Source organism: Triturus cristatus, chromosome 6 (assembly GCF_964204655.1).
Source record: "Triturus cristatus chromosome 6, aTriCri1.1, whole genome shotgun sequence".
Classification (NCBI taxonomy): domain Eukaryota; kingdom Metazoa; phylum Chordata; class Amphibia; order Caudata; family Salamandridae; genus Triturus; species Triturus cristatus.
In genome coordinates, this window is record NC_140589.1 from 3,308,707 (window position 1) to 3,321,625 (window position 12,919).

Genomic DNA, 12,919 nt, shown 5'->3' on the forward strand with positions numbered 1-12,919 from the left:
ATTAACTAAACATGCAGAAACACATCAGCGCTGCAACTAGAGGAGCCAAGTTTCAGATGAACACCCTGAGAAAATTGAAGCCATTCATACCCGCGAATGACTTCAAAAACAGGCAGTTCAAACCCTAGTAATTCCCAGAGTGGACTATGGGAGTATCGCTCTCTGCGGCCTTCCCAGATCCACAACCGCTCCGCTAAGAGCCTCAATCAACACAGCCACTAGACTCATCACAGGCTCCAGAAGAAACTGCCACATTTCCCCTGACCTGCAGGCCCTCAACTGGTTACCTTTTGAGGCCAGAATCCATTTAAAAATCGCCTGTATGACACATAAGGCATTGCACCAAAAAACCCCAAGGTACCTAGTGGAGAAACTAGTGCTGTTGGGTGGTAGCAGAACCACTAGGAGTTCTGATAATCTTCTACTTAAAACACAACGTTTCTTCAAGAAAAAAACTTACAATCGTGCCTTCTCAAGAATGGCCCCTAGGATTTGGAACGCCTTGCCACCAGAAACAAGACTGAATCCATCCGCTGCCCTCTTCAAAAAAGAAGTGAAGGCGATTTTCTTGTCCAGACTCACCTGAACTTTCTTATACACTCTTGTTGATATGTGCTAGTAGCTAACAGTTACCAGGAATGTAATCGCATAATTTATCGTATTTATATATATCTGACAATCTCATGCATATGCCCTGTAAAGCGCTCTGATACCCGCAAGGGTCTTGTTCGCGCTATACAAAACTGTTAAAATAAATAAATAAATACATTATATCAATTATGCATTTAGCAATTAACAAATTCAGAGTGTAGCAGCACCTTTAGGAACAAGAGCTGCTATGTATAAAATGTATCAAACAGACTGAACAGCCATCTCAAACGTCATTAAGTTAATTTAATTTCTCACATCACAATTGGTAGAGATGTATTTGTCTCCATTATGAACATTAGGTATTTCAGAATCGCAGAGTTGGTACATCAATGTGCTGTAACCTTTTGTTCCGATATTAGTATCATTGTACCATTGGTTGCCCGCGGCACTGTTCACATCTTTCAAACACATCCACGTTGTTTCATTCACTGTAAACCTGCTTTAATGTTGAAAAGACACAATTCACCTCATAGTGTACTTCATAGATGATGGTCATGTGCCATTGGAGGGGCCTTGCACATGTGTTCATGACGCATACTTGTAATGCAGATTTGGTAACAGTGGGGGGCAGCAGAGGGTCAAAAGGGCAAGAGTCAGAGAGAGGGTCCGGGTGGACCTGGGCACTGGGAGGAGACCAGGCAGAGTCTGAGAGGTCATCCTCTGCTACAGCAGGCTCTGCCCATAGGTCAGTCTCTCAATGAATTGAAGATCAATGATTGGCTGTCCCTTGCTGTGTGAATGAAAGAAGTACCTTTAAAAGGTGTGAGAACAGGACGGCCATCGGTGTTTGTTTTGAGTGAGGTTGTCTGATATTTCCCTCAGGGGTCTCAGAAGTGTACCCTGACTGCTCACGAGTCCAGGCGGTACTGGCCTCATGCACCCTGACCAGGCCAGTTGCAACATTGGCAGGCTTTGAAGAAGAGCATCCCTTGTGGGCAGAAGAAGCTCTGGCCCTTTTGTCCAGTACAGATATAGAACTTGGCTGGATTCTGGGGATCTTCATAGAGGTCATCTGCCTTGTTGGAGCACCAGCCTGAAACGAGAACAAGGGCATACCAGGAGGTTAGGGTATCACGTAAGGGCATTCCAGGAGGTCAGGGTATCACGTAAGGGCATATCAGGAGGTTAGGGTATACCGTAAGGGAATACCAGGAGGTTAGGGTATCACGCAAGGGCATACCAGGAGGTCAGGGCATCACATAGGGGCACATCAAAGGTAGTAAACAAAAAAACCTATGAGCTACATGTTGTTCCATTCAGTAGATGCATCATATATCACTTTATCCAATCAATGCAGATGTCATGAGGTCAGACCCTCTGGATGCCATCCCTCCTCCTCCTCCTTTTTGTCACTTCAAACTCCCCTCCACCTCATTAACTGCAAATGTTGCATTCTTACTGTGTGTTCCTTGCCCCGCCCTTGCACAGATGCGCATTTTACTGGTTAACTCTATCATCTTCCTCAGTTTTTGTTGGATGTTGAGACATTTGCCATTGGCCCAAATTCCAGAGTTTTACATCTTGTAAAGTGTGATTTTTTTTGTATCCATACTTTGATGTTTCCAGGGCATTCTGGGTAAGGAAAGAGGGTAAAATCCATAGAAACACACAAGCCTGAATTTCCCCACAGTCTCTGGTTTTCCAAAATGTCTGGTAAATTGTTTTCAATGAAAACAGCCCCCCACAGCCCCAAATAATGTAGCAATCCTCCACTGCAAAGGCCCCAGCATGAGTCTCCTCTAGCGGCCCCCCTGCATGGCGGCTGTTTACTGCCTTCCTGTCCCATTCAGGTGGCGACCCACACTTGAAGTGTAGCATGTGTGTCCGGAGGAGAGTGGGAACAGACGATTGTAGGATAACAGCTAATAGCAATAGTTGTTTTGCAAAGTTTATGTCTTCCTATTGTAAGTGAGCGCCCACAAACTCTCCCTCACAATATCATGGCCTCATGGGTGCGCCAGCAGCATGTGCAGCGGTATGAATGACACCTATCCCTAGACTCAGAGGGGCAGATTTACAATACCTGGCGCATCCCTGCATATCAGCAGGGATGCGCCAGTGATTGTGCGTCACGGCTCCGCCACCATGGATGCGCCTCATTTACAATGCGGCGCACCATGGGGCAAAAACGGACAGATGCGTGACGCATCTGAGCTGTAAAGGCAGCGCATTGCTGGAGTTGCGTCGCAAGTGCGACGCAGCTCCAGCAAGGCTCTGGGGTGCCCAGTCTGTACAATGCTACGTCAATCCTTACGCCTGCTTCAAGCAGGCGCAGGGTTTTGACATAGCATGGGCTCAAAAATGACTGATCTTGTAGATTTCACTTAGCCACAGGAACGCCTACTTCTGGCGCAGGGCTTTACAACGTGACGCATCTCCTAGATGCATCACGTTGTAAATACCCCGCAGCATGGGGCTGGCTTTGCGCCGCCAATGAGTCACAAAAGGGACGCAACGGCGGCGTGAAAGAGGCGCAAGGGGCTTGTAAATCTGCCCCAGATTTTTTAGTACAATCCAAAAATGCATCACCATCCTTAATTGAAAGCACTTTGCTGAATTCACAATTTACTATTGTTTTCAGAAATTAAAACAAAATTCGGTTTACACTTATTTCCTCCACAAATTTAAGCAAGTTGAACCACAAAAATAGAAAACATTGATCACCGTTTACATAAATGCACATAGTGTTGAAAAAATATGTTTCAGCTTTCTGGGAGGAAAGTTGTCTTTTTAGGAAATAAAACACAGGCTTTCTTGAACAAACTAACTCCAGAACAGTGTTCTCCATGCGCAGCCCACAATGTAAGGCAGTTACATGCATTCATGTGGTACTCAGAGAAGGTCCCACATGGCTTTTCAAGCTTGGAAAATACACACAGCAGACGTGCATTACCCAGGTCTTTGTCATTCATCCATGTGCATTGGAGCAAACTGGACCCCATTATCACACATGACCCTCTCCTGCAAAAAGAATCACTGATGTAACACTGGGTCACCTTCCAGCCTAAGGCCAACGTTTGTTCATTGTCTGTCACTACCCCTGAAAACCTTTGTGCCGTGGGCAACGCAGATCATGCTGACACATTTCACAGGGGACATCATGCCAGCACTGCGTGATCTCCGTACCAAAGCCCAACTTTGGAATACAGTTTTAGATCCAGCATTAATCAAGACCTTTTGATTTTGGTACCTTTATCAGGCTTCCAATCAGCTTTCTTAACCAATTGGGGGCATATTATCAAGGACGGCGTTAAAATTATCGGCGGTTTAGCGGCAGAAAACTGCCACTAAAGCGGTGATAATGGGCTTGATAATATGCCCTGGAGAATTCCCATAGAAGCCCAGGTTCACACCAGAACATGGGCTTCTATGGGAATTCTCAAGGGCTTATCATCAAGCCCATTATCGCCGCTTTAACCGGCGATGATTGTTAACGCCATCCTTGATAATATGCCCCTTGGTTTGTAGATGTTCGAAGGTTGTCTATCGGTAGTAGAAGGCAGGCACCTAACACCAGAAACAAGGCCGCCGACATGGTACTGGCTCCTGAAAAGGCTCTCTAGAAATGAGTCCTTTGCTCAACCCTGGGCAAATGACACCGAGCAATGAAGCTTAACTTGAGAGCCAGGCATGTAAAGCATTTAAAAACACCAGTACAGTAAATAATTAATGACACCAGAATGACCGAAATCCAATGTCGGGAACCAGAAATATGATTTTTTAAAGAATAAACTCTGTAGTGCTTAAAAACCAATAGCCCCACTTCTGGACATCTGGTCGTGCCTGACCGGCACAAAGTCAAAGTTTGAGGCTGACCACGATGGAGCCCAGGTCAGATACCCACGCAGGAGGCTTCAGTCATAAAAAAAGATTTGCACGAAAAAATAATTGTGGTGCTTTTTTTGCCGAGGGCCCTCGATGCTCTCCATCAGTCCAGATTTGGTGAGGGTTCACTGGCTTGTCTTTCAGGCAGCTCCCGATCAAACTCTGTATATCGGACCGCCAGGGCTCTTCAGCGGGACGAACCTGGATTCCGGCCGGGTCGCGGTTGGCCAATGTTAGCCTAGGAGGCCACAATATCTACAATGGGGAAAGTGAAATGTGCAATTCCTCCCATACCAGGGCTTAAAAAACATATTTTATAAGGGCCCTACTCATAATGACAGGACACCCCCCCAAACCTGGGGCTGCCTAATATGTACAAATGATGTAGATGAATACTTCCCAGTGCCCACAGCCCCACAGGTAACTTTCCAGGGGGTCTCCTACACTGGGCAAAAAAGAGGGGCAGGTTTCCCTCACCAGGGTGTATAAAACATATTTTCTGGGGACCTTGGTTATAGTTACCTGATTCCCGCCCCTCGAACACCCAGGGGAGACCTCAGGGGTATTTGATATGAAAATGAAATCTAGATTATCACTTCTAGAGTGCCCTGCCACCGAAGCCGAGGTTGTAGTGAATTTACTTTTTAAAAGCAGCGCTGCAGCTCAGGGCTGCTTTTAAAAGGGCCTCAGGTTCTCAGCACTGCACGCATGCAAGTGCAAAAAAAGGCTGCCTGGCCCTATTATATACTACGGACCTATAGGGTAGGCCATGCCAATTCTAAGTGTACGTCAATGGATGTGTGTGTGTGTGTTTAACATAGCACGTAGGCACACCACCACCCCCTCTAGTCTTGGGACCCTGGGGAGGAGTCCCACGGCCCGACATACTCGCCGCGTCATTTCCGGCGCATAGAGGATTGGGGGAAGGTACTTATACCCCCCCCCCGTCTTTCTGGCGCCCTCTTTGCCATCTCCCGCTCTACCGCATACCCAGCGTGTTGGCTGGGGAGCACGGTTAGGGAAGACTATTTAATGTTTTTGTTTGTGTTGCGGGCAGAGTTACAGGGCAATCCGGAGTTGAAATTGTACAGAAGGGTACCTCTGCAGGAGCACAATAGGGGTGCCAGTGCCAGATCCCAGGATTCTTTATGGCAGGCCCCTGGAAGAAAATCATCGCCCTAATAGTCCTTAGGGCGGTGTAAGCCTGAACAACCGGGGGCTGGCCTTGCATCGCTCCACCCGGTAAAGGGGAATGAGTAAGATGGTGGACCAGTGGCCCACGGGATCCAAGGGAGGGGGGTCCCACCATAACAGGTAGCACCAACTGTGTTGGCCACAGTGCAAGTTGGCTCATCAGGCGGGCAGGGCGGCGTAGGTCAGTCACCGCTGCCTGCCCTTGGATCGCCCGTGAGATACCCCACCATGTTGCATACTTTGTATGGAATAAACCTGCAGCAATCTTTTCCCAACCAAAATCTGTGTCGTCACTGCGCACATCCAAGAGTTTCCTGTGAGAGTGATGTGTCGGTGTGGGCTGCCGAGCTGTGAGCTCAACAAAGGAGGGAAAATGTATTGTTTCCAAGTGTAGAATAAAACTCGGAAACGTCCCAGACAGACGCTGGAAAGTAATCACACATTCAAAGAAAAGACGCCTTGAAATCTGAAGTGATAGAGTCCTCACATGTTCAGGGTTAATCTGAGCCTGTTCTTACTAGATCTAGTTTCTTTTTTTCCCTTACATGTCTATCTTTGTCATAATGTCTATGTCTTGTTTCATTAAAGAATATTCTAGCATTCTGCTTGTCAAAGTCAAAGTGCTCTGCCCTCCACTGTGAGTTCCTGTTTGTTTGCGGTCTCTCTCCCTCCAGTTTGCGCGGTATTAAGTAATTTTGAAGCATTCGCCTCATGTAACAGAATATTTCTCAATGGGAAGTTCTGGCGACCGCAAGAAAACGTGTGTGGTGTTGAAACAGATCTTGCACAACTCTTGCTGTGGGGACAAGATCTGAATCAACTGAATGTACATGGTTTGTGTGGTGCTAAATACAGGCACGCGGCCTGTTTATTAACACTCCCGGTGTTGACTTGGAATTCTGCTGGGGCAAATGATTTACCCTGAACCATGCAATGTAGTCAGGTGGGAAGCCGGTCCTCTGATTCTCTCACCTTCTGGGTCCAGTATGCCACATATCCTGCCTATAAGATTTTTCTGCAGCGAACTCCGAATTCATAGTATTAAAACATCAAGCAGGCATCGAGAAGATCGCGTGTGAAAGGAGAGTGGAAGTAGCAGATGCTTCTTTGAAATGTTATGTTAATTTACTCTTGTATAGCGCCTGTACACCGACAGGTCTCTTAGCGCTTTGATGATGTCCGCCTCAGCGATCCCTCAGGATGGCCGCACAGCACGGAATTCCTGCTGACAGTGATGTGGTGTCCGAGTTATGTGCTGACAGCACAACTAACAGTATGGGCCACATGGATCAAACAATTTTGCGTTTTACCCGTTTGCGAACCCAAAAAAGGCTTTTTACATGTACCAAGCACTTTTTGGCGATTCGGTAACCTGTTAGTGAATTACAAAATGGGTTTGCGATTCGGGAGGGGCGTGTTCAGGGTGTCCCTTCCAAATACTGATTCGTAACAGTATGTATGAATGTTTTGTGACCGTGAATGCAGTTGCAAAACATTTGCAATTCACCACCAACCTCAAGTTGGCGTTAACCCTTTTGCAAATGGGAAGGGGTCCCCAAGGGACCCCCTCTCCTTTGTGAAAGTATGCAAAAACGTTTTTTAAGAGCGGGCAGTAGTCGCACGGACGAGTACGTGCTCTTAAAAAATGAATGACAAACTTTTCATTTTTCATTTTGTAAAGTAGCCGGTATTCCTTCAAGGAAAACAGGCTGCTATACAAAAAAAAAAGATTGCTTTATTTTTAACCAATCACAGGGTGGTCTGGTGACCCCATCAGGCCACCATCCCCGTGATTTTATTGATTTCTAGGGGGTCGCAAATTGCGACCTACCTCATCAATATTAATGAGGTAGGTCGATTTGCGAACCCCTAGGAATCGCTATATGAAACTCTTTGAGTTTCATACATTCCTAATTGCGATTACCTAATTGTGATTCCCAGAAAATCGCAATCAGGTCATCGCTATTACAAATCTCGATACATGTGCTCCGATATCCAGTGTACCGGTCACCTGGGTGCTAGATGCAGTCGAAGTTCCTGTTCCGGGGACAAAGTCTTGTTGGCTGACAAGAGATAGAAGCAAAGGCAAGCTGTCCTGCAGGAAATCCCAATCCTCAACAAGCCACTGGACAGAAGAAGCCCACAGGGCAGGCCCAGTCTCTTGCATGTTAGTGAGGGCACGCCACATGTATGGGAGTAAATGAATGACTGTGCTGGTCACACATCTATGATGTAGAACTGACACTAAAACCCAAAATGTTGCCTTCTTACATTGAACTGGTTCAGATGTCAAAACAATACATAAATGCACACACCAAGAAGGCAGTGTTTTCTGTCACAGCTTTTAGTAATCAAAGCGTAAATCCATGTGTCATTACCGGGGTTCAGCTCAGCATGGAGGGCCTGCAGAAGTGGGTACTTGCCCTTGTCACAGAAGGTCCCTCTGAAGTCATCCATGTCCAGGGCCCACACCATCGCCCCCCCGAATCCTTTCGCCTTCAGATACTCTACCTACCAAAGAGAAAAGGAGCGTTAGTGGCCGGTGGCATTGCCGGCCCTGCTGTGGACAACACACTCCCAAGTCAAGGCTCTGAGCCGCGATGAGCTCACTGAGGAGGGCCCTAGAGGACTCCATGTTTCAATCCTGGGCTTTCCAAACAGATGTCCTTGGAGTGACCTTGACTCCCTTCAATCACTGGATACTCATGGTCTGTAACAGGAAAGCCAAGATTTGAGCAGCCATCAGGTTAGTCACTGGTCACAGACATCCTTTCTCTGGTCATGTACATGAGGAATATCCTCTTGGGGTATTGTTATATATTTATGGTTTTCTTTATTTGATTATTTAGGGGATCCGCCTTCACATCAGATTTTTTGCTGGGCCCTTTTTTTACTGGTTGTACAACTCGGTGCACTTACCCCACTGACCACTAATAAAGTACCTGTTCTCACCCTTTCAAACATGGATAAATTGGCTGAGTTCTGATTGGCATATTTAATAAGCCTGTACGTCCCTAGTATATAGTGCAGAAAGTGCCCCCAGGGCCTGAACTTTCAACGCTCTCTAATGGAGCACAGCACCGATTGCGCCATCCACTATGGTGGCAGATATTGTAAAAACGTACTCAGCAAATAGACTACCTACAATCGTAAGGAAAGAGCACAGACCACAGAAAAACAAAGCTACTATTTTATGCCCTGAAGAAGTCCGTGAGGATGAAACGCGTTGGCTATGGTCTGTTTTAATATGTTGAAAGAAAATTTCTGAATAAAGGATCAAAAAAAGAAAGGAATCGTCTCTGCTGAAAGTCCATTTCTTGAAAGATGAACTGTCGACATTTATTTATGTCATGAACAAATGTCTAATATCTGTTGCTTTTTGGGTGCTGGACCATTAAATTTTGCTTTAAATGTGGCACTAGGCCTGCTATCCGCGGCAGTGTAAACCCCGCAGTGCGTCCTGTCAAAATAACCCTTTTAACAGGTAAAACCTCCCATTTAAATATTAGTAAGTCACCCCTAGGTAACCCTTGTAGGCCACATTGGGCGAGTGGTGTTCAAAAGTGGGCCATTTAGAAAAGGAATAATATCATGTCCGGACAGTGACAAGGCCCAAAATGATCTTTTACCTGTGGCAGGCCTAGCGTCCCTATGATAAGAACCGGAGCACAGGATAAAAATATTGTACGTTTCCCAGGAATGGGACCAGCCAGAAAACAATTATTTTTAATAATTATTCCAATACAATGGTGAAGTTGCATTTTTTGCAAATATTGAGGTAACTTTTAAAGCGCCACCTTTTACCTGCCCAAAAGTCCTGGAGGCTAACTTGAATTAGCTCTGAAGCTTCTCTCACCCTGTGCTCAGCCTTGACTAGGAGCAAATAGGGTGTAAAATGTCTTACATGAGCAAACATAAGGCTGATCAGAATGTGGAGAAACGACTCCTCCAAGCTAAACCGAATAATAAGAGTGGGGGCTGTAGGCATCCTCTAAAACTATCTGTGAGATCCAGCTTGGCATGTCGATTGAGCCACGTATAACACTTGGGGCACACTTGGAAGACGGAGAACAGAATGTCAGGACAATTTGTGAGTATCCACTCTCTGTTTGCTGTAGGACCTGGCCTTTATTCAACCAGACTTCTATTTATAGGTTTGTTGTGGGTATACAATGCCTGCTGCAAACTGAAACTTAGTACTAGATGTGGGAAGACACTCCCCTCGCACATCACCAGTCCTCACAGCCCAAGTTTAGTGTGGCTGAAGAGTTTGGCCATCTTGAAAGTGCCCTGAAACATGGCATTTTGAGCCTGTTTGCAGGAAGGCAAACATGAACAACTAAAAAGGTGGGTAATGTTGGCCCCAGAATATTTTACTTCATTGGCTAGGGAATGTACAGGAGTCACCCCCAATAGTTAGCGCAAAGCACAAATGTGGCACTTAAAGGTACCCTCCTCAGAACACTTTCTGGACCTGCAGGACACCAGAAGAGGACGGGACCTGTGTCTGTAAGCTAAGAGGATCCCTGAAGGACTGGACCTGCTCCCTCTTGCATACAAGACAAGGAGTTGGACTCCAAGAGTCAGTTGCCTGATCTTTTGTAGGCCTACAGCTAGGCAACAATTAGCAAGATGCCTTTTCCTGGAAGTACTCAGCTGACCAGTGGCAACTGGAGCTGGATAGGACCCTGGCTGGCTTCTGCCTGTCAACCTGTAAGTCTCTAAGTGCCTACCTGAAGTCCTGGGTCCTTAAAAGTGCACTCCTGTGGTTGGTTGGGAATTAAAAGACTAAGCCAGGTGGTAAAGTCTTCAACCAGAACGATCCTGATTGGTGTATCGTTTCCACGCTCTATCGTGGTTGGCCTCAACTTGCACATAGGTCCTGATCTACTGAAACCACTGATTATCTTTGTCGCTTTGTGCTTTTTGGCACTATGTTTACGTAAAAATTTAAAAATTCAGGTCTCTGGTTACCCTTATTGCATTTTTTTTTCTTTTTCATTTTGCGTAATTAATCTTACTCCAATATTCTAACTCGGTTTGGGATTTGTATTGCTTGCTGTTTTGACTCTATTATGTTTTGGTACTGCATAAATGCTTTGCATCTTGCCTAAGGTTAATTTAGTGACTTCCAGGGTTCACCTTGACAAGAGTTTTTTGATCAGCCTTGGAGGGGCAGCCACCCACCCCAAACAATAAGTTAATTTCTTAAAGTTATTGCTGCAAACATATGGACTTATCTTTGCTCTGATATTTCCCTTGATCTGTACATTTGTGACTAAAACACAAGAGACATCAGATGAGAAAATCCAGCCCCTACCTTTGGCAACGTTTTGTGAGTCCGACATCTTTGAGGGTCTTACCTTTAATTTTATGCTCTCGGGGTTGTCGTATCCGACCCACTCAGCCCCTTTATAGGAATAAGGCACTTTCTGCTCTTCGATCCAAACTGTTGTAGCCCCGTTTCGAAATTTGCAGATCTGGTGAAGAAGAAAGCGGCAATGAGGAACACATCTCAAAACAAAAGTACCCCAATGAGGCTAAAACAAACCTCACAGTGAACTCACCCTAACGCAGCTTCCTATCTGAAAGTTGGCTGCACAAGGTGTCTTTAAACATGAAGCCCCAGATCCGTGGGCATGCATGGGGGGCTGTATATTGGACCCACCTTGCAATTATGGTCCTCTCAATTAGTCCACATTGAGGAAGTGGTATTCAGCTAGGGCCTTTAACAGTGGATGTTAATGTCCTTAGTGTGACCAAGTCTGATTTTACCATATTTCTTCAGTGCATTTCCATCAATGCCTGTGGGTCAGGCCAGGCTAATCTGTCAGCAAAGATTTTAAAACCGCGGAACATGTATTTTGGGCCAAGGCTTCTGAACAAATATTTGGATATATGCCGCTGGTGAATGCTGCTGGCCGAGGCACCCACAGGGGGCCACTGGAGAGGTCAGCACTCTAGTGTCGCCTGGGCATCCCACACCCCCCGACCCCTTCGGGGGCAGGGACTCTGGATGGAGTCCCCCCTGTAATGATGGGCCCTAGGCCCACATGCTAGGTGAAGAAGGACACTGCACACATAGTTGGGGATAGTGGGAATGGCCACGAGCACGTGCGCTCGGCCCCTTTTATTGCCAGCGTCACCTGACACAGTGACGTCTGTGGTGGGTGGGTGTACAGTGTAGTACAGCAGGTTAGAACACTAGAACGTGTCCATGCATGGACACTACATCCCTCCCAATTTTTAATAACAAAACCCAAAGTCAAAGTTCAACCTGGGGGAGAAAGAAAGATATACACAGTTGTAATACAGTGACCAAACTTCTGCAGAATCGCTCACGCTTCAGCTGCTTGGAGTCGCAGAAGATGTTCTTCCTGTCGCGGACGATGCTCTTCCTGTCGCAGACGGTCACCAGTTCACTGTGGCACCAGTCATGGGTGCTCGATGGATCTAGTCTGTTTGACGGCTCTGCCTTGAAGTTGTTCTCACAGTCTTTTCTTCGCTTTACTTTCTTGGCGACAAACGCAGTTGAGTTCTTGTGGTTTACCGCTAGATGTTGCCGTTCGTCTTTTGGTCCAGTCCTTTCCTTTATCTGTGGCGTGTGTTCTGTTTTGCAAGACGGATTGGTTGCAAGACACCCCTCTCACCATGATGCCTCTCTCGCAGGTGTTCCCCTGCCACGGGATATCCCTGAGGCCCTCTGACTCGTCCTGAGCTGGGTGTACTGTGTCGTGTTACTCGCACGCCGATCCGTGTGGGTGCAGAGGAGACGACAAGTCTCACCTCGGGTTCTGCAGTCGTGCCTGGAGGGTAGCTGTTGGCTCCTGTCTTCGCACACAATGTCTTTATCCTCCTGGGACCTTTGCTGGAGGGCGGCTGATGACCATCTCTCGTCGCGGGGACGCTCACTCACTGGCATCCCTGAGGCCTCTGCCCCTGGGTCACCACGGCTGGCGTTGTCCAGTGTCCGTGTGACCCCAAAGGTGGGTGTTTCGAATGGTCCGGCCTGCTCACCTCTGCAGATCCCAGGTGCGCTGAAAGCATCATCAAACAGATGGTCTTTTCTCCGTGCCACGGGTGTTCTTCAGGACTTGCGCCCCGTGTTCTGACGCTTGTCCCCTTCCTTGTCTTTGAGGTGTGAGTAGTCTTGCCACACTCTTCTCTCTTTCCTCTATTTCTTTCTCCATGAGGATGTCATGTCACTCTGACTTCTTCTTTTGTTGCAGTGGCAACCGTGCCACTCAGA

The 12,919-nt window shown here is 46.8% G+C and overlaps 1 protein-coding gene across 2 annotated transcripts in view; it reads right to left on the reverse strand.

The window, feature by feature from the left end:
* Positions 1-874: 874 nt before the first annotated feature.
* The window catches only part of LOC146813618 (chitotriosidase-1-like), a 256,567-nt gene continuing 244,522 nt past the window's right edge, over positions 875-12,919 (reverse strand). The window contains exons 9-11 of one of the 2 annotated variants that reach the window (XM_085610097.1): positions 11,034-11,150; positions 8,049-8,181; positions 875-1,684 (exon numbers count right to left, since the gene is read on the reverse strand). In XM_085610097.1, the coding sequence (XP_085466223.1) occupies positions 1,524-1,684; positions 8,049-8,181; positions 11,034-11,150 (411 nt within the window). In that variant the 3' untranslated portion in view covers positions 875-1,523. The remainder of the gene's footprint in view (positions 1,685-8,048; positions 8,182-11,033; positions 11,151-12,919) is intronic. The other variant, XM_085610096.1, reaches the window with a different exon arrangement.